Genomic DNA, 27,084 nt, shown 5'->3' on the forward strand with positions numbered 1-27,084 from the left:
ATATTGACATCCCACTTTTGTTTTACACCCACTTAACAATCGTCTATACTATTATTTTAATAATTTTTCAGATCATTTAATTGTAATTATCCCTTATTTTATATATGTGCATATATATTTTGTTAAAAGCATTATATCAGGTGTTGTATACAACTCCGGGTCAACAGCAAATATCTGTCAATACTTAATAGTACATCGCAATTGTCCACGTTAAATGAGGTTGACACATCCCTCAAAATAAACAAATTCTTGGCATAATGTTTAGGTCTTCCACACTATATATTCGGTCAAACAAATTGAGATTTTAAGACTTTATCCTATGCTTCTTCCTTTCCATCAACTCCAACTATCACATCATTTGTACTCGCAAGCTCTTTTTCTGCACCGTTAGTAGGCTGTATGCCGTGTTGAGCTTTGTACTGATGCTTCGTTGCTAGAACAAGAAAAAATATATAATTCAGCACGCCTAGCACTGCAAGCAACCAATAGAAGTAATCTAGTCTTCCCTTGTTCAGATTGCTCCTTAACCATCTCTTGTTACTTGCCTTGTCCACAATTGACACCAGTAAGCTACTGACAAAATAGCCCATTGAAAGGGTAGATAGGAAAAGTCCAGTGCTCATTGATTTCATTCTCTCTGGAGCCTCCCTAATGAAAAATTCTAGTTGTCCAACATAGGCAAATGCTTCCCCCGCACCCACCAGAAAAAACTGAGGGACCAGCCAAAATGCGCTTATTGCAGTACTGTTTTTTACTGCATTCTCCCTCCTTTCTTTCTCAACAATTGCAGCAACCACCATGGCAACTATGGAGAAAGCTAGTCCAATTCCAACCCTCTGAAGACTTGTGAGCCCCTGGGCATTGTTTGTGAGTTTCCGAGATAAGGGGACAGTGAGTTTCTCATTTAGGGAGGTAAAGAGGAGAATGGTAATGATGAGAAAAGCTGATAGAGATCCTGCTGGAACTTCTAGAGATCCAACTTTTCGGTTCATGAATGTAGCTTGCTCAATGGTGAAGGTATTCATTTGAGAATAGATTGTCCAGAAGAGGATACATGTAGACCAAATGGGAAGTAGCTTGATTACCATTTTAACCTCCTCAACTTGAGTCACTGTGGAAACTATCCATGGATTTTCTTTGTTTTCATCCTTTGAGCTGTTCTCATCTAGAATTGCAGCTTTGTCGAGGAACCTATCGGACCAAGTGCCAAACAGTGAAAGTACCCGTTAGTTTATGTCAAATCCTTCATATATGATTTCAAGTATTGCTGACTAGGTTTGAATGGAGATGAACATCAATGAATTTCTCAGAATATTTATTTCACTTTACTACATCCCTAGGATTTGAACGACACCTTTATCATAAATTGTTCCTCGTGTTTTTGTCGAAGAATAAATTATGCGTACATATGCTGATTCGAGATGATAGCAAATTAAAATCGTATAATCCAAAGTTTGAGTCAAGGTTACACTTCGATAATTCAGTCTAATGTATGACATTTGGGTTCTTTTTTATCTTGTAAAATCTTTTTTGCCTTATTTGCCATCAGTCGTTACAAGTCGGTGCAATTCGTTTACAGGAATTTCGTAAATAGTTCAGAAAATGAATATAGAACATAGTAAAAAAGTAAAGTTCCAACCAAATTCTAGAAATTATGGATTGGTCATGTAAAGCTTTTCACAAATTAAAGCTAGTTTATTCATCAGCTAAAAAACAGGTTCGGAACAAGTTAATTAAAATAATTCCTACAAGGTCGCTTATAAATTAGTTCATCGAAATTGCTTTAACCTTTTACTTATCTTCTTTTTCTGTTAAAATTTATGAAAGGATGTCGAGTGGAGTAAAGGATGTAGCTCTTTAATGTATAGAATACGCATTCAATATCAATCTATTAGGATGGGCGTATGTGATAAAAATACGAGTTTTGTGTCTAGAAATGATGAGGTATAAAATTATTATTTTTCATAGTATTGTATTAAATATTTCGAAGATTTCACGCTTAAAATATAAAATAAAAGATACATTTAAAATATTGAAATAAATATTATATATAAGTTAAAAAATTTAATTGTGTATATATTATAACAACCATTGCACCATCAATATTATTTTGAAAGCTTGTGGCTTACACCACTCTAGTAATTTATTTAAATTTATGTTCAAACTGTATTATTATTTAGTGTATGAAAAAATAATTGTATAAAGTGATTGTTTGAAAGGATGATAGAGAGCAGTGTGTCGATGGAAAAAGAGATCTAAGTCTGCTTTGTTATTATTGGAGTGAGTGAGAGAGATGTATCAGCATATCATTTTCTAGTTCTCGTAGGTGACAAAGATGGGTGAAGAACAAAATACGTGTTTATTAGCATAACTAGTGGAAGTTTTCAAAAATCATTCTACCACATGAGTTTTGGTTATAAAAAGAAGAGCAAAACACTATTCCAACAAACGCTGCGTCTTTTTTCTTTTTCCAAATTCCTTTTTGACAAACTGTTCAATCAAACGTAATATTTGTCCTTTTCTAGAGACAACAAAAACACTCATGTTGTCCCAGATATTAATAGTAATAGTAATCCCGTGAAAGTAAGCAATCATTATCAGAACCACACAAAATAAGAACTTTTTTTGAAATTGCTGTGCAATAATTGAAGAGAAAGACCACCGTGTACAAATTATGAGGAAACTACGGTTACGGTTAGTTATTGAAATTTGAAGCCAATTTCTTTAAGAAAAATCTAATTTTTTTACACTTAATTAACCCCATGGTAACCACATGATGAAAATTCTTGAAGAAGAGGATAGAAAATTTACCTGAACCTCTGAGTATGTGGCACCTTGGCTTGAAGATAACCATTGAGAAAGGAGGGTTGTGAAGGGATAGGAAGAGTCTTGTTCTTCCAAGCCAAAAACAATACTCTCCATATAACTGTTAAGGGGCTTCCTTGTGGCCTCTTGAATCGATAAAATGGTGTGCCAGCAAGCAAAACAGCAACAGCAACCAACATTGTTCCTGCTGAAATCCCATAACCCCACCCTCTTCCTATGTCGTCTTGCACATACACCAGGACAACTACAGAAAACAAGGACCCAATACTGATGAAGAAGTAGAATCTGTTGAAGAAAAATATCATCATTCTTTCCTCCTTCGGGTCTGTTGTATCGAACTGATCAGATCCAAAACCTGAGACATTGGATTTTATTCCTCCACCACCCACTGCTATAGTGTAAAGTGCTGCATATAGCAGAGCCAATTGTTTGCCAGAGGCCTGAATGCATTCGTGGTGTTGTTTTCTGATACTACTGCATGTAGGGGGGCTCATGCCTGGAATGGTAGTAGCCACAGTTAACAAACTCGCGCCCTGGTCCAAGACAAGTGACAAGAAAACTAATTGGTGACTTCTAGTAGTAAGATGATCAGTGTAAAAGGTTATTCATCCGATCACAAACTTTGATGTGTAACAACTTTATTAACTTTTGCCATCACTACTTTATAAGCCATGTTACCAATGGTTTCTGAATTTTGATTGTTTAACGGATTTAACTGAAAGTGTATCGAAATTAAACTAAAAAAGGTGATATTATTTACACTTGAAAACCACTTCCTCTTAAGGGAAGGGAGAAAATTGGTTGCCTTAGTGATCTTAAAAGCCAAAGAAATGAGAGAATTAATTATTGAGTATATCAAAATATGCAAATCTTTTGACATACCACAGCAGCTATGGTTGCAGATATGGCAACAGTCAGGTATCTGCCAAGTTTGGCATCTGCAAGGAAGCCACCAAGAAGGCCAAGCAGGTTGAGAGTTCCCATAACATTGGTAACTATGGTGGCAGAATCAGCTGAAGGGAGATTCAAATCTCCAACCAAGTAGGTCACTAAATTCATGGCTATGCCCATCACACATATTCTTTCTGCCAGTTCAGTACCTGCACACAAAAAAAAGTTTTGTTGGAGCCAAATTAGGTTCAACCTTGAGAACATGACTCCAATTTCTATGGATTGAGATGAATATGAACCTAAGATGAGCCCTGCTGCTAGCCATCCTCCAGTTTTTGTCTTGTCTACAGGGTGGCCTCGAAAATCAACAGCAGCAATGCCTTCTGCCCCTTTTTCATCCTCTCCATGACTTGCAACAAGAACCTATAAACAGCAAGGTAAAAAAATGCAAAACAATCATTAAGGCATCAACAAAGTATAAAACAAGCTTTGAACAATAAACAAAGTTCTCAGAAAAGAAGCTAAAACCATGTTTTTTGTTGGAGGGTAACCGCAGAGAGTTGAATGCTGTGTGTGAGTGTTTCAGCTCCAAGACTTGCTAAATAGTAGTGGTGAGGAAATGTAGAGTTAGCTATGTGATGGCAAGGACGAATTTGATAAGAACTAGTTTAGAATAGGTCCACTTGATGAGATGAGTGGCCTCAAATGCTGAGTTTGTGTCCGCGTGCTTTGGAGTTTTACAGGCTATCCTTCGTTGTGTGGCTTAAGACCGTACTCGCCTAATGAAAACAACACTTGGAAAGTGATAGAACAGTATAGCCACTCCCAATGTTCCATCACAAAGTCACTTTTATAATGAACAACTGAAAAAGAAAAACATGTACTAACCATGTTCTTCAGATCCTCATGCTTGATCAAGTATTTTACCATGTCATACAAACAATCAATTGGGTGAAGGTTTTACTGTTGCATCAGCAAACTTTAACAAAGTGGTTTTAGTTGAAAAGCTTTGGTGTATGTATCTGTTCTAGAAGCCAGAGACTGAATGCATTGGTATACTTCATCACCTACTGTGTTACACATTTTCTAAAAGTAACACGCTGAATATAGTAATGGAGAAAATGCTCCTTATGAATCTGCATTTACGACACTACACCCTCTTCAGTGTGTATAAATCAAACGCAAGGTTCGTACAAAGTGAAATGGGACCAACTACAGTTACATAATCAAAACTTCTACATATGAGATTATGTGCACATGAGTCACTGAACTGTTGTCTGTTGGTAATTTTCATAAACAGTCGAAAATGCATGATTCTAGAAACTCTGCAAATTAGAGTCAAATTCTTCTTTAAAGTTCAAGTCTAATAAAATACAGTGCAAGATTAAAAGAAAAAAATTAGCATTTGTTCTACAGAGAGAAAGGAAACTGACGAGAGAAACAAATGGCAAAGAAATGAAAATAGATAAATCGAAGTGCTTGTGCTTGGTTTGAAAGAAACAAAAAAATCTTATAAGATAAACCTATTAATAAGAGAATTGTAATTTCTTATCACAAAATAGGTATAATTTTGAATACCAAATTTTTAATCATTTTAAATAATAACTTAGTACTTCAAAGTTTTGTTTTTCTCTAATAAAATAATGACAGTTTTAATTGAATATTATAAAAGTTTTTAAAAATATTTAGAAATCTTAAATTGAATAGCATATGATGAATCCAACAAAATTCAGCATCAAAGAACACTTCCATCATCGCTTGTTGAACTTAAAAATTTGATTGAAGACACATTGAGATTCGCAATGTAATAAATCACTAATTTTAATTTTTTTCACTTAATTTAAAAAACTTCTTTTTCATTTTAATTTTTTTCACTATCTCACTTTTCATCTCTAATCCTTAAAACACACATAAGTGTGAATTGCATCAGATTATATCGTGAAACTATAGCAAATAAGAAGAGAAAATATACTACTTCTAAGTTTCACATGAAAGTACATACTTAAATTAGGTTAAACATATTTTTTTTATTTTTTTACTATAATTCAAAATTATTGTAGGTTTCACATGAAAGTATATAGTTAGACTTAAAGTTAAATATAGTTATTATCTTTTAGTTCCAACTTTAGACTTCATTATATTTGTAATAAGAAAATTCTTATAATACGTTACTATAAATTCGTTTGTTTTTTTTTTTAATATTAATAATTATCAATTTTGTCTTATTACACATGCCTATAAATTTAAAGTTTAGATTAGAAAAAAAAAATCACCTAAAATCAGAAATAAAACATATTTAATCTTTAAATTTGATAACTACATTTACCCAAGTTACTTGCAAGAATCCCTCACCTTAAATTTGCATGAATTAATATAAAAAAAGTCTAATTATTATTTAAATAAAATATGAATATATATAGCACTAATCGCACTTGAGATGTGACATGTTAATGCGACAATATATGATAAAGTTGTGTGTTTAGTATTTGGTTTGATTTTCTGAAGATGATTGCATGGTGCGTGCAAGAAGCTGCTACTGCCATACGTGTCTGTGAAAGTGTGTGGATGAAGTGAACCTAAGCTGTTGTATGCAACAACAGACACCAACAACTAAAGATGAGCCTTTGAATGTTTCTTAATTATGATTATTTGTCACTTTCAATATTCATCGTCATCCAAAGGGCCACAAAAGAAAGTAGTGATAAGTTAATTTCATGACACAACACAACTTCAACTTCCCTCTACTATCTGACAAAGATGATAAGAACTTGTCTTTTCATTCATCAACTCTATTCTCACAGATATGAATCAATGTACCCACATGCCACTAATTCCATTTAAAAAACCATAAACCATACTTTCAGCCTAATTATTAACAAACTTTAATATTATAATAACATATATTAAGATTTTAAATTAAAAATTAAATAAATATAGTTTAAATACAATTGTTTTGATGTTTTAGGTAAATTTTTTTATTTTTTAATGATGTCAAATACCATCACTGTTAACAAAATTTAACTTCTCTCCTTTACAAGTTTTGGTCGACTTCATAACAGGTAAAAAGTTTTATGGTTGAAAAAATTATTTTATACTTTACTTAAATTGAATTTGACGATAATTGTGTACTTTTCTTATATGACCAAGTTTGTGTTAACATATATGATTTAAATAATTAGTAAAATAAAGATTTCATATTTTCATAGACGAAATATTTAAGCCTTAACTTTGTTGCTTTTTCTTTCTTTCGTCCATATACATAATATTTATTGTGAAGGTTTTATGTTGTTTTGGAATTCTGTGTAATTGAATGGACAGGTTTTTTTGTTCAGTTTCATATTTTTCTTGTACACCTTGTTTAAATATGAAATTTTTTACTTTGTTCTTAAAAAATAATTTTGGGATTGAGTCATTTCAAAATAATTTTTTTTATATAAAAAAGCTTATAGATTTATCATTTTCACAAGGATTATGGTTACGAAGTTTTATTTAAACTTTTAGATTGTATGATTTAATTTTTTCTTATAAATTCTTTTCTAAATTATACAATTGGAAAATCATCTTTCTTTTATGAATTATGTAATTTGATTTTGAGTTTCTTATGTAATTTTTTTTAAATTGTACTATCCAAACATTTTCTTTCTTGATTTCATTTATGAAACAACAAAGAAACAAGAGTGTCTTGACTATAAGAGTGCGACCATAAATGAGATACAACACTAATAAGAGGATAATTTGATCTTTTAATAACTCCAGGTGTACATGAAAATTATAGGAGTGCAGAAAGATATTGAAAAAATCTAACTTAAAAAAGCCAAAAATTAGAACAACCACTTTATATTTCTACTAGGTTATTAATCCGTGCATTGCACAGGAAAGATTTTATCTATAAAATGGGAAAGATTATATTTATGAAATATTATTAATATATTAATAAATAATTAAATAATTGTAATTTATATAGGTATATATATTTTTTTTGCAATAAAGATGCATATATATGTCTTATAGTGTTTTATATAAATAATTTTATACAACCTTAAATTGAAATATTTTAATAATAATAAATTTTACTAACATATATATTTTCACCTAATACAATCAACTCATACAATTTGTAAGTAAAGAAATTTATACAATATAACAAAGATACTAAATTTATAAAAAATAACATAATACCAAATCACAAAAAAAAAACAAACATAAATTAAAAAACAGAAATATAATAGTTATAAATATTAATAATGTTTGAACAACCTATATGATTGTCCACATTAAGTCCAACCTGTATAGTTAGCATATACATTTAGTATGAAGTAGGAATATGTTTTTCTAAATTTTGGAAAATGACAGTGATAGTAAATAAATTGTTATTTTTCATTATGAATGAGAAGTACAAAAAAAAAACCATAGAAAGAAGATTGGGTAAACAATGGATTTAAAATGTAAGAGTTTGAAAAAGACTTCAAGAGTTAGGTAAACGTTTTAATGTGAATTAAGAAACTTTTATGAGGCAACACATCAATCTAATCCAGAGAGTGCATGCCTAAAAAATGCACCCTCATGAATAAATAAATATTTTTGTGGTTAAATTCCCCTTCACACATATCCCTATCTAAAAAAATTAACAGAATTCCAAATAAAGATGGTGCATATTTGAATGCACATCATAAATTTATTTTAATATATCATATTTTAAATTCTAAATTAGCAAAAATTACATTTTATAATTAGAATTTTAATTTAATTTATTTTTAATTAGTTAGGATATACATTTAGTATGAAGTAGGAATACATTTGTCTTAATTTTTGAAAATTACAATGATACTAAATAAATTGATATTTTGCATTATGAATGAGAAGTACAGAAAATCATAAAAATAATATTAGTGCATATTTGAATATATGTGTGCACATTATAAATTCATTTTAATATATGATATTTTTAATTTCAAATTAACAAAAATTATATTTTATAATTATAATTATAATTTAATTTAATTTTAATTAGTTAGCATATACATTTAGTATGAAGTAGGAATACCTTTTTCTAAATTTTGAGAAATGACAGTTGTAGTAAATAAATTGCTATTTTCCATTATAAATAAGAAGTACAGAAAACCATAAAAAGAATATTGGTGCATATTTGAACATACATGTGCACATTATAAATTCATTTTAATATATCATTTTTTTAATTTCAATTTAACAAAAATTACATTTTATAATTTTAATTTTAATTTAATTAATTTTTAATTAAATTACATTTTATATTCTCCTGAATGCTTTGATTTATCATACCAGAGAACAACTCCACAATGAACACATTGACCAACATAAAAAAAATCTGAAAATTTAAAAAAGAATCATAAAATTATCTTTCTATAATACACATGCTAAAACGTTATACTGAATCATTAGTTATATTAAGATGTACTTTGACCAAGTAATAATAATTTTCTAACCTTGCAATTCATATTTTGAATATAGTTCGCTTCTAAAATTGTTGTGTATATCATGAGATAAATAAGAAGAATCATATTTATACATGTGAAAGGCCTTAAGACTTACATGTACTTAAAGGACATGAGGGTTGCCTATTCTCCAAGTCTGATATTGCATTATGTGAAAAATTACACTCTTCTCCATGGTTTGTATATGTTAAGTTTTTCTTTTGGGTTGTATATTGTGGGGTAACAACCATGACAGTTTTCTCTATTGCATTCTCAAATGAACTTTTGTACTCTCTATGTCAGAAACTGCATCCTATGTGTAGTTTAATCCATATGAAAATGTTGTTAACTTATTCCTTTGGCTTGTGGATTCTTGGTTGAAAACCATCTTCATTTTCTTTGTTGGATTGTGGCCTGATTTGTCACGAACATCTGCAATGTAGTTATGATTATTTTAATACATTAGCAGTAAATAATAATCAACAATGAGAATCTCATTTACTTGTTGTTAGAACAGAATTTGTTTCTCCATAAGAAATTGTGGTTGTTTGAGGACTTTTTTTGCTGCAATTTTTACTGGAGTACCTTAAGAAATCAAGTCATCAATAACAAACTTCAATTCTATATTTAAAAAAAAAATGACATATAAGTTTGGTAGCTTATATATGGCATATTTCAATAAAGTTTAGCAATAGCTGGACAATCTATTCATTATAATGTCACCAAAGAAAGAATGTTTGAGCTCAAATCCAATACTACACTTGAAATTTCATTTATTACAACCTATTAATAAATCCATTACTTGGGTTAAAGTCATGCACTGCATAACACACTTGAAAGATACAAACAACACATTTGTTTATTCACATTAATAATCAAATCTCAAATGATTTATACATGTTTGAAATATTGTATGAACAATCTTCAATCTTATAACAATGTCGTGAAACATTCTGGTTCTCCTCTGTAACTTTGTTTTCACAGAACTTTCAGCATACTCTAACAATCTTCATCAATTGAGGATCAAAACATACAAACCTACAAAATAGCAATACACAACTATACAATGAAATACATAACATGTCATATATAATAGTAATCATAATATCCTCAAAACATAAAATAGTTATGACATTGTTTTGCATAATATATCAAATCCACTACAATATTACATAAAAAGTAAGCAAATTACTCTCATATCCTCAAAAGATCAAATGTCACATAAATTTTAAATAACATTTCACTTCTCAATTTGAACAGTTCTTTTGAATGTCTTGAGTGGCAGATTGTCATCTCCAACTTGCAACAATGGTGGAGATTGTCTCTTGAGTGGAGTCACTATAACACTGCCATTGCTCAAATCCACAGTTTGAGATTGCGACTCATTGCATTCACTCCCAAACTTTGTCAACAAATCCTGTTTCAATACACACTTTCAAAACAAATGTTTTCAAGTAATGCTATTGCCTATTAGAATTTATTTATACCTCTGTGATGTTCTCACAGGAAGCATCAGTTAATGCTAGCTTTCCTTTTCCTTTTTTTTCCATCTTGATCATATATCTCCTTATCAAACAAATGAGGATTTAAACAAATCAGTACTTAATAAACATTTTATATTACAGACATTGTACAGTAAAACATAACTTACCAATGAACTATTATTGTCACTGATGAACGTTGAATGATGTCTTCATCCACACAATTTTTTTTAACTCTAAAGGTTTGCTCAAACCTGAAGCCTTTATCCATTTTTGAATCAACCTTAAACAAAAGCTTTTTCTCCAATATTTGTGCAAATTCATTTGGAAGATTTCCGTTCTAAAATAAAAATGAAATTCAAATTAATCAATGCACGAGTTATATATATATATATATATATATATATATATATATATAACATATAAAGGTGTGCAACAATAACCTTATCATGGCTTTCAAACATTTCAGCACATGATTTACTTAGCAGTGAACTTGCTTCTATGTCAAAAAGCATGAAGGTTGTAGAATCAGTGTCATCTATAACACGAAGTTGCACTTTATACCTGCCATACAAATACAATATGTTCAACACAACACATTAGTATTGTACTATAATCAATATTCCAGTAGATATCAATAACACATACTTCAAAACGTGTACTTAAGGGTGACCTTCATTACGTGTTTATTGCATTTTTCACAAATAAAACATTTTGGAGTCGGGGTAAACTGCCTTGTTACAGATGCATGCAGTATACCACCAATCATCATCATCCACAACATGTTTTATAGTTGCAAGAACTATGAATGTGTTGACCTGTTTCAATAAAATGTAAAAATAAGTGAAAACAAAAGACAAATAAGAATTTAAAATATATAATGACGTTTACTTCTCTACAATCTTTCAACCCTGCTATGGTGTTCCTAGTGGTGGTCTAAAGAAACTCATCTTCAGGAGTTTGCTTTGAAGATTCACACAGTTGGCTGAACCCCTGGGATGGAGACTCCATTGTTTCTAACATCCTTTACCATTAAAAACAAATTATAATACATTAAAAAAAGCTTTTGACCAATATCAAATAATGATATTTCTAAAGTACCTCTTTTTCAACAGTAATGCTTCTTCAGTCAGTACATTATATTCCACTCTTGTGCAATCAATACAGTTCTGAACATAGATGTTGTTTATATAATAAAAAATTAACATGTAAGAAAATTAAGAAATCAAGACTAATAACAAATAATAGAGATAAGATATTTTGATTCATCCAAAATGATACATTTGAAGAACTTGACTTTGGCAAATTCTATAGATATGACTGCATTGTCTACTTCCCCCGTTGACAGAAATGCATTTAACTGATCTACATAAGTCTCAAAAAGGGTGCATTGAATCTTAAAACTATTCTCACAAAACAACTCTATTACACAATCAGTTTAAAAAAAATGGTGGATAGAAGTTAGAAGATTACCCATCACAATCTATGGAGATGACATTCATTTTGGTAACTTTTCCTTCCTTTGTCAACTCCCGCTCTATGTCAACTCCAGTCAGAATTCCAATTATATCTGCGTTAAACACTACTGAAGTTAATAACAGAAAACTTATATTGAAAAGATACCAAAAACCAGCAGAAAAACCAACATGTTTGTATTCCCTCAAATGTTATAAGTATACACTACATTCCGAATGAAGACTAAGAAGACTAAGAACCGTGACAGTTGATTTTCTTAACTTTAATTTATTTATTTAATAAGAATACGTAAAATGATGACATAATAGTTAGTCCATTACATAGTTAGTTCATTTTTTATTTTCGTATTATTAAACTAAAATTTAAATGCTCACTCTTGTATGGTATACGCTTAACAAATATAGGTTATTTTATTCATTACATAAATATTTAACAATACTAAATATTTATTTAAAAAATTAAAATATTTTGATCGGATTCTCACTTCTAGATAATTACCATTTTAAAAAAAATGTACAAATGGCCTCAGGAGCAAGGCTTTCCTGAATAAATAGGCGAAGTAGTTGAAAACGGCGTCGTAATAATGTAAAGACACATGAAAGTTTGTAGTTTTAGGTTTCATTTTCAGTGAAGAAGAAGAAGAAGGTGGTGGTGGAAGAAGCATCACTTTTGCACATTCTCAAGAAGAAGAAGAATGTGGACGCGGATAATCGCACGAGCAACACGTGCCGTCCCTGGTGCTCGCAACTGCTCAGCAATTCACCAACGCATCTCTAACCCTATCTTTTTCAAAATCCCAAAATCAACTTTCCCCCAAATTCTCAACAACCCTCGATTTTTCGCCACCGATTCCACACTCACCCTCGATGACGAGCTCTCGCCGGAATTTTCAGAAAACGGCAGTGACAGACAGCGCGTAGAAGAAGGAGACACGTACGAGGTTGACGTAGACAAGTTGGAGAGTGTGCTGCGTCTTCTTGAAATCAGTGCTGATGGGTCCTTTCAGTCGTGTTTGGATGACATGGATTTAACCCTGCATCAGCAATTGGTGACAAAAGTAATCGAAAGTCCGCTTGTTTTGGGTGAGAATCTGATAAGGTTTTTCAGATGGGCATGGAGTGAGAGATCATTGGAGGTGACCACCCCAATGGTGGAGTCTCTTGTTTTGGCTATATGTGGAAATGATGTGAGGAAGAAAGAGGCGTACTCGCTGTGGGATTTGGTTAAGGAGATTGGAGAGAAGGAGAGTGGAATCCTCAATGTTAGTATTCTCAACGACTTGATACTTTGCTTCTCGAGGTTGGTGAAAGGGAAGGCTGCATTGGAGGTGTTTGACAAATTTGAGGCCTTTCACTGTGTGCCGGATGCAGACACTTATTACTTCACAATCGACGCGGTTTGTCGGCGGCGTGCTTATGATTGGGCTTGTGGTGTTTGTGAGAAGATGGTTGATGCACAGGCATTGCCTGATAGCGAGAAAGTTGGTGCCATTTTGTCTTGGTTGTGTAAGGGCAAGAAGGCTAAGGAGGCCCATGGAGTGTATGTGGTGGCAATGGAGAAAGGGAAACGGCCACCGATGACTGCGGTTAGCTTTTTGGTTGCCAAGCTCTGTGGGGAAGATGAAACTGTGAAATTGGCTTTGGAGATGTTGGAGGATATCCCTGAGGAGAAGAGGAAGCGTGCGATAAAGCCGTTTATGACGGTTGTTCGGGCATTGTGTAGGATTAAGGAAGTTGATAAAGCCAAGGAGTTATTGGTGAAGATGATTAAGGATGGGCCGCCACCTGGGAATGATGTTTTCAATTTTATTGTCACAGGGTATTCTAGGGCTGGGGAAATTGGGAAAGCTGTGGAGACGATGAAGCTGATGGATAGTAGGGGTTTGAGACCGGATGTGTACACTTATACTGCTCTTGCTAGTGCTTATTCAAATGGTGGGGAGATGGAAGAGGCTAGGAAGATCTTGGCAGAAGCGAAAAAGAAGCATGTTAAGTTGGGCCCCGTGATGTTTCACACCCTGATTCGTGGATATTGCAAGTTGGAACAGTTTGATGAGGCTCTGAAGTTGTTCTCAGAGATGAAAAATTATGGCGTTCAACCCAGTGTGGATGAGTATGAGAAGTTGATACAGTCTCTGTGCTTGAAGGCTTTGGATTGGGAAATGGCGGAAAAGCTACTTGAGGAAATGAAAGAGAATGGTTTGCATCTCAAGGGCATCACGAGGGGTTTGATTAGAGCTGTCAAGGAGATGGAGAAGGAGGTTGTCGAGGTTGAGAGCATTACTGCAGTAGCGGAGACATAGTTCACTGTTTCAGGTTATATGAGTGGCCTGGTAGTTGTAACTTTTTTCTTCATTAGCATACTATTTTGATAGGAAGTTGCAGTCTCAATGCAAAAATAATTGAGAGGAGAAAATTTGAGAAGTGATTGTTGATGTGTTTGATGTTTTTAACCTGCACTTTTTATTTATCGTTTTATAATATTGAATTGAGTTGGCCATGTTTCTTATCCTTCTTTCTTTTGCACAATGTTGTGATCAACATTCTTTTTTATTGCTCTTGATGATATAGGATTACGTTGGATAAGAATCAATTTGCATCCTTCCCTCTTCCGACTCACTGACACATGAAAATTGTTGCATACTAGTTGAATACATAGACTCATGAGGCTTTGTGGCTTACCATATTTTATGTATTTGGTGGATCAGGATTCCCTTTGATTGCTAACCAGAAAAATGACTATAGTAGTACTTATGTTACTTGTTTCATTGACAGGAAACAACTTTTAGTTGATAAATACCATATGTTGTAGCAACCCGTGTTGTGTAGTGTTACTTCCCTACTGCGTTCATTTGATCCTTTCCTAAGTTGTTGCTTAATTGCCTTGGTTTTAGCCCACGAGGAGGTAAACTAAATTCTGTTGAAGAAAAAGAAGGGATAATACAACTTTGGGTAGGCTAAGAAGTATTCAAAAGTAGAAGCAATTATATTTTTTAATTGAAATAACTAAGTAGCATCAAAGTCACTGAGTTTGTTTGCATATTGGAGATAGAAATTCTTCTCAATTTTGATGTTTTGGGCAGGTTTGATCAGATAAAGTCGAAACTGTGGTTTGTTAAATTGGGTATGGGGCTATGCGCTTAGCATTCTGCATCCTGAATTTTCATATTCCAAGTCAACAAGCATTGACACGAAGTATCCAACCAACCACATTTTCTCCATCACCAACTGCCTTCCTCAGTTGAGTTAGCCTTTATTCAGGTATATGTTAAACTGTTTTTCCAATTGCAGCTCTAATCCAGCTGTTCTTGTCTTGATAAAACAGAAAGAATATTTATTGGAAAAAAATTTACTACCTCTTCGTTTATCTAACAAATGTTAGACATTTAAAACCTACAAATAACTGGATATTCAATTAATATGCAAGTTGAATCAATTTGAGATTAATCATATATTATATAAAAAGTCTTCTAGGTATATAATGTTTTTTATTACCTGTTCAAAGTAGATGCTAACCATTCAGTTAATTTGACTCTGACAGTCTCCTCCGAAATTGGTCTTCATGTTGTATGATTGCATTCTTTTTCCATCTAACTATAGACGTTGTTCCATCTTAGCTAGGACTATATCTGCTGCATTCGCAACGTGTTCATCTTGGTTTGGGAGGACCAAGACTTAGGTATTAGATCAATGATATGGAATACCCTAATTTTAGCTCTCAATTTGTGCAGGCAACTTCTAAAGTCGAGGACTTTTACAAATTGTTACCTGAAACTCTGTTTTCTATGTTCTCAAAGCACAGCTCATGTGCGACTAAAATGTTTCTAGAAATGAAATCTGACCGTTTAGGACACACTTTGGGTTTAATTATGAATACCATGTAGTTTATGCCCCCCAACAATCAATTTCTGTTGGTAGAGCATGTCTGAAATGTCCTTCTTAAGGAAGAGAAATCAATCAATGAGAATTTCGTTCAGCAGGAGACAACAGCACAACATAGAGAAAGCAAGAAACAGATCTTTCTGGAGGCTCAATTGACATTCAAAACCAAATCGCTGGAAGTCCGTAGAAGTCAAACACTTAAAAATTGAAGTGACGAATCACCTGTTGGGTTGGAATATAACATCAAAAAACACGTTTTGTTTGTTTAATTTTATTTTTCTAGTACAAAAATTGAATAGGTAACTAAACTCAGGTCAAGGAAGCCCGATCGAATAGAAATTAAAAGAAAAATTAGTTCCCAGATCATACGCAAACAAATTACGTTGTCATATAAATATGAAGAAACCGTGCATCATGCACTCAGATGCATATAAAATATATTACACGAAAAGAAATAGAGAACAGACAAGTTGAATTATTTTCAGTAGTCGTATTCGATATCAATATCATCAATAACAATGAGACAACGCCATTTATTTAGTCACCAAGTATGTTAAAGAATGAGATGTTGAAATGTGTAAGTGTGGACTTCAATTTGGCAAAAGTGGCCGAAGGAATCAAATTGAAAAAACTCTTATTCCATTGAAGCAATTGGCAATACCGTAACCCCAAGTTCCTCATCTATCTGCTATCAGAGATTTGGCTGACAGATCTAGACCGTTCAAGCTCATCAGACGGATCCCAATCCAACGTAGAGGATTGAATTTTGGACAAAATCATGAAAACCTCAGAAATCTGTGGCCTTGAATTGAGGTCACGAGCAACACAGCGTTTGGCAAGTTCAGCCATGGAATAAGCCAGTTCCAAAGGATATTCATCTCTGAGATTTGGATCCATGAAACCTCGAAGTTTCTCTTTAACGTTCTCTCCTTCAAGCACCTGATTCACAGTCACCGACAGCATCTGGTCCCCAGATCCATTCTTATCCCCACCAACAGCCTCTCTCCCCGAAAGAAGCTCCAAAAGCACAACCCCAAACGCAAAAACATCCATCTTTGGAGTAATCAAACCATTCTCAATATACTCAGGTGACATGTACCCTTGAGTCCCCACCACATGCCTTGTCAATTGAAATCCCCCATCATCCCCTTCACCCTCCACCGTTCTCGCCAACCCAAAATTCGAAACCTTTGCCCTGAAATTCCCATCTAAAAGCACGTTCCCACTCTTCAAATTCTTATGCACATGAGGTGGACTAGTATAGTTATGAAGGTAATTAAGCGCGTCAGCAACATCGTGAGCAATATGAACCCTCTGCACCCAACTCAGACACACCGAAGTCTCGTACTTCTTACTACCACTATGAAGACAATCCTCGAGAGAATCATTCTCAGCAAACTCGTACACGAGATAGGTGTCACCTTTGTGAACACAAAAACCCGACAATCTTATAACATTGAAGTGGTTAATTTTCTTGAGAATGTTGATCTCACCCGACACATCACCTTTGAGAATCTTAACCGCAGCATAATCACCCTTGAAAGAAGCCCTATAAACTGAACCCTTGATTTTGTTCTCTTCACTGAAGAACCCCGTAGCCTTCTGCAACTCCTCAAACTTGTACACACTCAACGACTCAATCGCGTAACGAATCCCTTCCGAAGAAAGAGACCACGACTGCGTCGACGGAATAGTCATTTCTTCGCTCTCTTTGTGGGTGGGGCCCGAGAAAGCCTTCGCCGCTGGAGTCGGAGATGGCGGTTGTACCCGTCTCTGCCGATAGAAACAGAAGAAAAATAGAGTAGCGCAGAGAAGCAGCACCACAACAACCCCAACCACTATTCCGACAATGACCCATTTCTTGGAAGAGTCCGAATCTCCGTCCGCCGCCGGAGGCGGCGGCGACGGGGAGTCTTCCGGGGGAGCCGCTGCTCCCATGAAATTCGTCGGAGGCTCTGTTTTTAAAGGAACTGAAATCGGTGTGAAGTAGAAAATAAAGGAATTATTTGAAAGCTCGTTTGCTTCAATGATGCTCTGTTCGTCAACACCAAAGATTTCAGCAATGGAAGAAACCGTTTCTCCTTGAGAGACCAAGTAAGTGAGCAAGTACTTGAACCCTGCTTCGCTCTGCTTCTGGGTGGGGCAGGCGCACCTGAGAGGCACGTGGAGGTTGAGATTGGCGACGAGGTTTACTGCGCTGTAGTTGTTTTGGTCCATGAGAGCCTGACACGTGGTGAGGGACTGGTAGGTGTTGTTGGCGATGGAAAAGTATGTTTCGCCCAGTGTTTTGATGGTGTAAGAGGCGTTGTGCTGATAGTAGAGGCCGGAGCAGGAGCAGTTGATAGGGACGGTGATGAGGGTGTCGATGGGGATGGATTGGACATCGGTGATGTTGTTTGCGGCAGCGATGGCGGTGGTGTTGGAGTTGAGGAGGTAAGAGATGGAGATAGGGGTGGTGTAATCTGGGAGGGAAGATTTGAAGGTGAGGTAGGACGTGCATGATGGAACACTGTTGCAGAGGTTGCCATATGTGGCCTTGGTTTCCTGCTCGGAGCAATTTAGTTGTTTGTTGTTGACGTACTCTTGTTGGGATTCAGATTTTGGGATGGATGAACAGAGGAGGAGGAACAGTGTTACGGCGGCTGCGGACCACACCACTGTGGCCATTTTTGCGTGGTGAAGAAAAAATGAGTGGTTTCTTGGTTTGGAGGGTGTGTTGAGCTTAAATTCAAAGAACGCGTGAGTCTCTGTTATCTTTGCGTTCTAAGCCAAAACCGTATGGGATGGGGTGGCGACCCAGTCAAAGTCGTTTTCTTTTCAAAATTTTCCACCTTTGAAGTGCTGTGCTTATTTTTACTTAGATTCACATTAAAGTTCACTTTGAATAATTGTTCTATTGGGTAAAACATTATTTTAATAATGAGCTGGATTTGTTTGTAATTCTTCTGAAGGGTGTGAAGTGTGAACTTGTCTGGTTCTTTCGGTTTTGATAAGACATAGAATTGTAGAAGAAGGAAGACAATTGTAGTTTGACTTGAGACCAAGTGCAAGATTCCATAGCTTATGTGGTTGGATAATGTACCCTCCACACACGCTACTAATTTTTTAGCTTGGAAATGGTACAACATGAAGAAAATTGAAATGAAAAAGAAAAGTGTAAAATAAAATTATATAACAGGTAGAAAAAAGAGAAGAAAAAAATGTGACAGGTGGAATTCAACAACAGAACAGAGGCTAAACGCTAAGAAAAGCTTATATATGTATATTTAAAATTATATTTTTTATATTTTAAATAGTGGTGTTCCAATTATTAATTGAGCACATGAGTACAATCTCAAATGCAACTGATAATGAAGCTTGAGGAAAAAGAGAGGAAGTTGCATTAAATAGACTTTGTTGGCTTTAGGTTAGGTTGACTTCCTGTTGTTATGGATGATTAAGGAGATTGAGATTAATTTCATTTGTTAAATAAGTCAAAAATGGTGTTTTTTTTATAACTTAATTTTTTCAATACTAATAGAAAACAAATTATATATAAATTATCTTAGATTTTTATTAAATTTTTAAATTTTGAATTATTTTTAAGAATAAGAAACTTGAGTTTTTTTTCATTTTGTCTTTTTTGGCGGATTTCTCTTAAGATAGGTTATAGTTTTCAATTTGTCATGGCCTGTTTTTTATAAACCAAAGGTAAAATGGATAAAAAGTTCACTCATTTTATCACTTTTTTATGTTAGAATTTTTTTAACACAACATAAAAAAAAAATAAAAAAATGATATAGTTACTTAAAAAATATGCATTTTTTTACTTGAGATTAACTAATTTAGATGTAATTTGCATTTTTAAGATTAGTTTAAGAAACTCCTTTTTGGAGTGCACGATACAATTGCCGTAAACAATTTAGGAAATTTGGTTTTAGAAACTTTTATTTTACACAAATTAGTTCGCGGAATAAGCTCTCTTTTTTCCAAGTTAAAATTTCAAAAAACAATCTAGAAAAGAACAAAGCAACAGATACATGCATCATGTCTGTAAATATGAAAATTGTGTTTCAAACATAATTTTAGTTTTTCATATGTTAAAATAAAAAAATGTAAAAGTCATATTTAAAATAAGGCTTTCTTATATTATTAAACATAATTAAACTATAAAGTCATGTTTTGAAATCGTGTTTTGAAGCCCATTCTGTTTTTTTTTCTTTCAAAAACTAGTCTACTTTTTGTGAAATTTAAAAAAAAAAATTGTCATGGCTATGGTAAAAGAGGTCCTCTTTTTCTTAGCATATAATTGTGTAATAAACTGATCCAAGTATACCCTCAATTAATTCATTTGCAATTTTGTTTTTCTTTTCTATCTCTTTATGTGTGTCAAAGTGCACAGCAATTTTGAAAACCCATACTTTTAGAAAATAACAGAACACAAATTTATGAAATACTAACAGATAAATCAAATAAGGCATCAATAAACTCACAAAACGAACCTAAAAACCAATTGGTTTTAAAAACTGTTTCTGAAATAACTTCTCCCCATTCAACAATCAAATTCTCATCCAAAACAAAAACAGTAGGGATATTTTTCTCATAACTGCTGTTTTCATCTAGTTCAACTGACCTCTCCCTCAATTCCAGTTTTTTGTCTTGCACCACCCTTCACAAGCTATCAGAACAACCTTGCTTAGATACATTTTAAAAGCTAAACAATTTCTGAAAATATAAATCAAACACACCCTAATTGTCCACATTGATAAAGGATTATTGATTAGTGGAAACAGTAGAAGAATTCTATACATCTTATTCACCTATAACCACGGATGTTAAATCTACAAAATGGAGAAGAGATAACACATGCTCATTTTGCTGACAGTGTATGAATCTACTTGCATCAATCGTGCTTTCTTTTGCAGCCTTCTAGTCTGAAAAGTCTGAAGCAAGTGTAAACTAGCGCTAGGAAGGCAACATGAAACACTGCAGCAAAAAAAAATGAAAATATCCCTTGAAACCGGCTGATAGTAAGCAAATTAGTGAAAACAAAGAAAACAGTTAAATTTAATCACCATACTATAATACTAGCATGTCACATTAAAGGAGTCAAAGGATCACTTGCTATGCTAGTGGTGGAACTTAGAAGTGACTTACCAATTAAGGTGCAACAGAACAGGATCGCCAGGCGATATCTTACAAACCATGGCAGACTAACTTCAAGGGTGCAATGCTTCTGATTATCATGTCCTGCTTTTGCTCTGTCAAAACTCTCTGAATTTGATAATTGCAATTCCGTCAATGAAACATCAACACCTGTAACCGTGATGCTCTCTTTATCCCTGACTTTTAGTTTCAGAGTCACTGGGTGAGAGTCCCAATCTATTTCAATAGTTCCAAAGTTTGGCCGACCTAATGAAAACCCACATTTGAAACATCAAAAACATGAAAAGCAATATAAATATCCTTACCCAAAAATAAGAAGGAAATGTTTACCATATATACAAGATTTGTATCTGCAGTGCTGGCCCTTTACTCTCATTGTAGATGGGGTCAACAATGCTACAAATCTCACAAAAGAACGCAGGAACGGTGGGACAACTTCCTCAACTGATTGAGTAACCCCACTTGAGGTTACATCATATAGTGGATAGCCCACAGCACAATCATATCTCGTGATTTCCCCAAAGTGAACATCTCCACTAATAAAAAATACTCCAGCTCTCTGCATAGAAAAGACTAATGAGAAGTGAAATGAGTACTCACTACACCAACGTAAATGATACCAATGTAATTCCCTTCAACAACAAAGATGTAAAACATAGAAAAGAGAAGTATAATAGGAATGTACTGAAATTTATTACCTTACTATCAGCTATTAATTTAAAAATCCGGTCTCTTTCCTTTGGAAAACGACCCCATGACTCCATTGCAAACAACGGATGAATGGTTGCTGAAAGATTTGATATAACCTGGCATAAAGATTAACTATATAATGTAACACGAAACAAACCACTGCAATCAATACCAAAACAGGAATGTACAAATGATTTCTTATTAGTAACATAATTATATTGAGATCAGCAAGATTTTCATTAGAAAAGCACCCAAAGCTAGTAGAATATAGAAAACAACTTTCGAAGTCAATAAAATAATCGCTTCCTGTCAAATTTAGATATACACTGTCAAAAACAGGCATAATAGTTGATAATATATATCATGTTCATTTTTATGAAAATTTTTTATCAATGTCTGGCATTATCAGTAGTAATTGTTGTACCTGAATAGAAGATCCAATTATGGTAAGAGCCGTTGCTGGACCCTTGAGCTCTTTCTCCAACCACAACCACTGTGAATTCCCCAAAATGGTACCATCACTTCCTACAGGGTCTCTGTGATATCTAGTATCTAAGAGTACAATCTGAACAGTTTTCCCCAATCCACAGTAAAAGCAGTATTAGCACAAGATGCGCGCTTAAAAGTTAAAACACAATTTAAAAGCAACTCTCAAGTCTTGCTATTGACAAAAACAAAATGAGTTTTTTAACACCGTGTAGGACATTTAAAATGATTAAGTAATGGCTACCATCCTACCGGGGGGCAATACTATAGAAAGAATTTCATGAATTTGAGAAAGAATATTATATTACATTTGGTCAATACCTTGATATCTCTACCTACAGGACCATACGTATATGAGGCATATACACCAGCCTGTTTCCGCCTGAAATGAGAAGATAGGGTAAGCATCTAAATCAACATCTGCTTCCTATCAAAATTTGTGAATGGGAGAATACGTGATCAGCTAGACATGCAAACCCATCTTCACTCTCCGTGAAGAAAAAAGAGGTTTCATAGGCAATACAATCATAAGTGTCATAGTATTGGAAAACTACCCTCGCAATCAAGAGAATGATTCAATATGTTAGACGGAATAAATCAAATAACACAAAATGTAGTATTAAGATCAGTCCAACATGATAATGCAGCAAAGGAGATTATCCACCCACCGTGGGCTATCTTGAGGTTCATCCAAGAAATCAAGAAGCAACTTCTGGTTAGTGATTTTTCCTTGAAATTCTTTTCCTGCGTCATTTAATCCATAATCGTGATCATCCCATGTACCGATTACCTATTAACAAACCAAATGTGAAAGTCAGGCCAAGGTACGGATAAACATAGTCACCATTTTAGTAAATCAACCCTCAGACGTTTCAACAATGTGCTTTCAATAAGAATCTCAACCCTCAGATGACAATAACAAGTAGAAAATCTTAGAATGAAACACCTTAGCATTCTGATGAAGTCGAACATATCCAGGACTAGACTTAGCCTTTTCATATCTAGCCTTCATTTCCTGCTCAGAGGAAGGAACAAATCGTGGAACATTCTTCCACGGCCCAACAGTCCTTTCCCGTCCAAATATTTTGAAAGGGCGTTTGAAGTCCCCGTAAATGTTATCACCCAGCCATATAAAAATTTGGGGACGGAAATCCACCACTGCATCCCAAATGGGCTGGCAAACACACGGCATACACATATGTTAATGATCTGACATGAAGAAGTTAACAACATCCTCAAACCGTAGCAATTAAAAACCTAAATAATAACAAATATTAGGATTTTAGCCCAAAGCTGTCAAACAAGAAAGTAATGGACGATTGTAAACCCAAACTACAACCAAAAACAAGCACCAAAGTTAGCTCTGCGATTTCTTGAATTTAGTTGCAGATGAAATACAATTTGGATGGCTTGATTAAGAAATACTAAAAAAGACCATACAGTATCATTATGCCTAGTACAACATAAAATAAACAGTTGTCTAGTTTTGGTTCAGCATGAAAGATTTTTAGTGGTATGTGAAATACACCATGAATTGAAATTGTCTACTGCATAATGAATTTTGAATTCTTCTAAAATCGGGATAAAACGGAGTTTCACATGCATCTCACTCTTCCCTGAAAAATTATACATTCATTATCATCCCCACCAAGAATTCTTACAAACAGGGAAAAGGTTCCAGAATCCACGGAAAATTATAAACAGAAACAGGGTGTGTTACTTGTTACATAAAATTAATCAAATTTATTTTCTTCACAGAAATTTACATAATTGTTGTTGTTGTTATTGCTGTTTCTTTTTTAAGTGAGTACAAAAGAACTGCAGTTAGCTTAAAGCTGACGTAATATTGGGACTGCAACAGCATGTTAGTACAAGAATTGAGACATCGTGGTTGAAACAAAGAAACAGAATAATTAGTATATCAGTTCCATTACACGACACTGCAGCACGGGTAAAAATAATACAAAGACAAGACAAAACAAGAATAGAAAGTGGAAAAAATAAAAAACAAAATAGGAAATTTTTTGAAACCTGTGGAGCGTTCTGGTTGGAGCATGATCCGAAGGCAATTCGAGAGACTTCTTGTTCCTGCTTCTCGTGACTGTCGGAACTGGTAACGGTTACTGTAACGCTGACCATTCCGATCAAAACGACGGCGTTCCACCACCGCCACCGACGTTGATCGATACCCATTTGCCCAAAAACCACAACTTCGAATCAATTCTTTCTCAAAGATCATAAAAAGGGAACTTTCTCACGATTTGAGACCAATGGCAGACACAAAATGAAACTTTCGGTTGTCATATAACCAAATTATTTTCTCTTTTTTATATACACTTTCCGATAATAAATAAATAAAGACAGGATTGAATGAAACAATTTTCAAATTTGGAAATAAATATACGTAATTTTTATGAGACAAAAACCTCTTTCTTTTTTCTGCAAGAGACTGTCGCAAAGTCACGCTTTTACGTGATCTTTTCAAGCCAATTTTTTTTTCCGGAAGAGATAGTCACAAAGTCACCTTTTTCTGTAAAATTAATACTATTAGATTGGAAATAGTTAAGTATGTTCTCAAATATCTTTTAAAATTTATCATTAATCTTTATTAAAAAAAAATCTGACTTTTCTAAAGTAAAATATTCTCACTTTAGTGCTTTTTTTTAATCGGTTAAACTCAAACTTTGAAACTTCATTTAAAAATTTAAATTTAGCTTTACTCAAACTAATAATATAATCTAAAAATAATTAAGCATTAATATTTTTAATAAATGTCCATAATTTTCAACTTTTGATTTAATTTTATTACCACATCTTACTTGTGTAATATTTGTTTCTTTAATCATATATTGTTAGCATGATAAATTTATTAAATTTAGAATGATTATTCTAAAAGCATGTTTTGAACTGTTTTTTATTAATTGAGAGGATCAAACTTAAACAATTTTTAAGTATGGTTTGCATGCACTTAAACATAATATTTAACTCTAATCAAAAGATTATTTATATTAATATAAGATTTTAGATTCTATCTCTTTAATTAAAATCTAAGATTTAGGGGAAAAAATTTATAGTTTTCGAAAAAATAATAATATGTAAGTGGTATTTATAATAGTGAGTTCTATGATAAAGTTTAGAAATTCCTCTTAAATTACGTGTTGGTGTCCGATACCGATACTCGTATGACACTTATAGAATACGTATCCTTGAAGTGTCCAATTCAAAAAGTATTTGTTGGATTTCTGACAATTCTAGTACAGTTCTAACATAATTTTGAAAAGGAAAAATACATTAATTTTTTAAAAACTCAAATTTATTGTATAAATTTTTATTATGATTATAAAAATAAAAAAACAAATCATTGTGAACATCTTTTTGCTTCAAAAAAATAATCTGAAACATACTTATGCACATAAATTCTTATTATCAATTTATATAATTTATAATTTTATAATATATAGATTTGTGTCCCCATATCGTACATCTTAAAAATTCATAAAGCAAATTGTAATTAGGCAATTCAATTTCATTGACATTTGACAAAGCTTTTAGTAACATCACCATGTCTCTCTCTGTCCACACCACAGTGAAGCAATTTATTTGCCCCACTGATTGATGATGATGGAGTTTGCGTTGACTGTAGTTGACCACTGACCAAACATGGAACCCATTTATCCTATGTCCTCCAAAAGCATTCCTCAAAGCCAAGAAATCTGGTCTTTTTGCAATGAAACAAATCCAATGTTATCACTTTCAATAGTTACAAACCTTAGCTTCCACACACAATTCATATCTCTATCCTCTCTCTAATATGGCAATACCATTCATAATTGAGGCATCTTTTGTTCATATGCTTTTCTATTCACTGATTTTTTTCACGATTTATTTTGTAAAAGGCACCTGAATTTATATTTAAGACAGTAATAGTTAAATCTTTATGCATCAATAATAACTTTGAATACGATGTATGTTTAGATAATCATTTTGATCATTCGTTCGTGCATGTTCTATTCAAGATGAAACATCTTTTGCTGTACTTCGATATTCGTAAGAGTGACAAAATTTGGCAAGAATTAATACAAAATTTCTTCTTATATTATCCAAATAAAATTTGAAATTTCATTGAAAAACAAACTTCATATGATTAGGATATGATATATTTTTTAGAATGAGATACATTAAACAAATATGGAATTAGAGAAGGTTCAAATAATATTATGTATATTAGAAAGAAAAAAAAGTAAATATTGAAATAGATAAATTTAATAAATTTTTCAAATATACCTAAAAAGACTCAATTATATCGAGAAAAAATATAATTGATAAAATCCAACTATACCTCAAGAAAAACGAACTCGAGAGAAATTTAAATAAGAAAATGGATGAAGTAATTATTGAAAGGGTAAAAGTCTGAGGGACAATTACAAACACAATAACTCTTCAAGAATTCATGACACATATATTAACTTCTAAGCAAGAAATGGATGTTAATGAATAAAAAAAATACATTGTTTTATAATGTATCTTCTCAACTTTCTATCCTTTTTTCTTTTTACTTAAATTATTTTTTTTCATATACTTTTATTTGATATTTTATATTAATCTTTATTTATTTTTATCATTTATATAATGTGAAACGTTTTATTAGTAAAAATATTTTATTTAGTACGTAAATATATTAAAGTGATTTTTATATTTATACATTTATTAGAAAGTCAAATGGTGTTTATTAATATTAGTATTTACTATTTTCTT

The 27,084-nt window shown here is 33.0% G+C and overlaps 5 protein-coding genes across 5 annotated transcripts; 1 reads left to right on the forward strand and 4 right to left on the reverse strand.

The window, feature by feature from the left end:
• Nucleotides 1-160: 160 nt before the first annotated feature.
• On the reverse strand, nt 161-4,779 carry LOC137823330 (protein NRT1/ PTR FAMILY 6.4). Its single transcript, XM_068628413.1, has 5 exons — nt 4,246-4,779; nt 4,017-4,140; nt 3,709-3,926; nt 2,812-3,359; nt 161-1,191 (listed from the first exon to the last, which is right to left on the reverse strand). The coding sequence occupies exons 1-5, from the start codon at nt 4,246-4,248 to the stop codon at nt 318-320; spliced, it is 1,767 nt and encodes a 588-aa protein (XP_068484514.1). The 5' UTR covers nt 4,249-4,779; the 3' UTR covers nt 161-317.
• A 5,631-nt stretch (nt 4,780-10,410) lies between these two features.
• Nucleotides 10,411-11,684, reverse strand: LOC137825378 (uncharacterized). The gene is made up of 6 exons (XM_068631050.1): nt 11,631-11,684; nt 11,411-11,469; nt 11,095-11,215; nt 10,822-10,991; nt 10,658-10,736; nt 10,411-10,587 (listed from the first exon to the last, which is right to left on the reverse strand). Exons 1-6 carry the CDS (start codon nt 11,682-11,684, stop codon nt 10,411-10,413), a joined length of 660 nt encoding a protein of 219 aa, XP_068487151.1.
• Nucleotides 11,685-12,695: 1,011 nt separating this feature from the next.
• On the forward strand, nt 12,696-16,057 carry LOC137823685 (small ribosomal subunit protein mS80 (rPPR6)). Its single transcript, XM_068628911.1, has 3 exons — nt 12,696-14,442; nt 15,210-15,387; nt 15,858-16,057. The coding sequence occupies exon 1, from the start codon at nt 12,822-12,824 to the stop codon at nt 14,427-14,429; it is 1,608 nt and encodes a 535-aa protein (XP_068485012.1). The 5' UTR covers nt 12,696-12,821; the 3' UTR covers nt 14,430-14,442; nt 15,210-15,387; nt 15,858-16,057.
• A 317-nt stretch (nt 16,058-16,374) lies between these two features.
• Nucleotides 16,375-19,197, reverse strand: LOC137823684 (protein LYK5). Its single transcript, XM_068628910.1, has one exon. It carries the CDS (start codon nt 18,673-18,675, stop codon nt 16,690-16,692), a length of 1,986 nt encoding a protein of 661 aa, XP_068485011.1. The 5' UTR covers nt 18,676-19,197; the 3' UTR covers nt 16,375-16,689.
• Nucleotides 19,198-20,486: 1,289 nt separating this feature from the next.
• On the reverse strand, nt 20,487-24,880 carry LOC137823688 (uncharacterized). Its single transcript, XM_068628915.1, has 9 exons — nt 24,361-24,880; nt 23,276-23,503; nt 22,998-23,119; nt 22,651-22,711; nt 22,268-22,408; nt 21,852-21,959; nt 21,484-21,712; nt 21,145-21,399; nt 20,487-20,973 (listed from the first exon to the last, which is right to left on the reverse strand). The coding sequence occupies exons 1-9, from the start codon at nt 24,520-24,522 to the stop codon at nt 20,891-20,893; spliced, it is 1,389 nt and encodes a 462-aa protein (XP_068485016.1). The 5' UTR covers nt 24,523-24,880; the 3' UTR covers nt 20,487-20,890.
• Nucleotides 24,881-27,084: the final 2,204 nt, after the last annotated feature.

Source organism: Phaseolus vulgaris, chromosome 8 (genome assembly GCF_000499845.2).
Source record: "Phaseolus vulgaris cultivar G19833 chromosome 8, P. vulgaris v2.0, whole genome shotgun sequence".
Lineage (NCBI taxonomy): Eukaryota > Viridiplantae > Streptophyta > Magnoliopsida > Fabales > Fabaceae > Phaseolus > Phaseolus vulgaris.

Coding starts and splice junctions, on each gene's coding strand:
- LOC137823330 (XM_068628413.1), bottom strand. Junction 3,360..3,708: donor CTGCAACCATAGCTGCTGTG/GTATGTCAAAAG, acceptor GTCTTGGACCAG/GGCGCGAGTTTGTTAACTGT. Junction 1,192..2,811: donor CCACATACTCAGAGGTTCAG/GTAAATTTTCTA, acceptor TTGGTCCGATAG/GTTCCTCGACAAAGCTGCAA.
- LOC137825378 (XM_068631050.1), bottom strand. CDS start 11,684: ATGGTAAAGGATGTTAGAAACAATGGAGTCTCCATCCCAGGGGTTCAG. Junction 11,470..11,630: donor TCCCAGGGGTTCAGCCAACT/GTGTGAATCTTC, acceptor TTATTGAAACAG/GTCAACACATTCATAGTTCT. Junction 10,737..10,821: donor GTGACAATAATAGTTCATTG/GTAAGTTATGTT, acceptor TTGTTTGATAAG/GAGATATATGATCAAGATGG.
- LOC137823685 (XM_068628911.1), top strand. CDS start 12,822: ATGTGGACGCGGATAATCGCACGAGCAACACGTGCCGTCCCTGGTGCT.
- LOC137823684 (XM_068628910.1), bottom strand. CDS start 18,675: ATGGCCACAGTGGTGTGGTCCGCAGCCGCCGTAACACTGTTCCTCCTC.
- LOC137823688 (XM_068628915.1), bottom strand. CDS start 24,522: ATGGGTATCGATCAACGTCGGTGGCGGTGGTGGAACGCCGTCGTTTTG. Junction 21,960..22,267: donor TAATTGGATCTTCTATTCAG/GTACAACAATTA, acceptor TCTTTATGCCAG/GTTATATCAAATCTTTCAGC. Junction 20,974..21,144: donor GTTCTGTTGCACCTTAATTG/GTAAGTCACTTC, acceptor TTTTTGCTGCAG/TGTTTCATGTTGCCTTCCTA.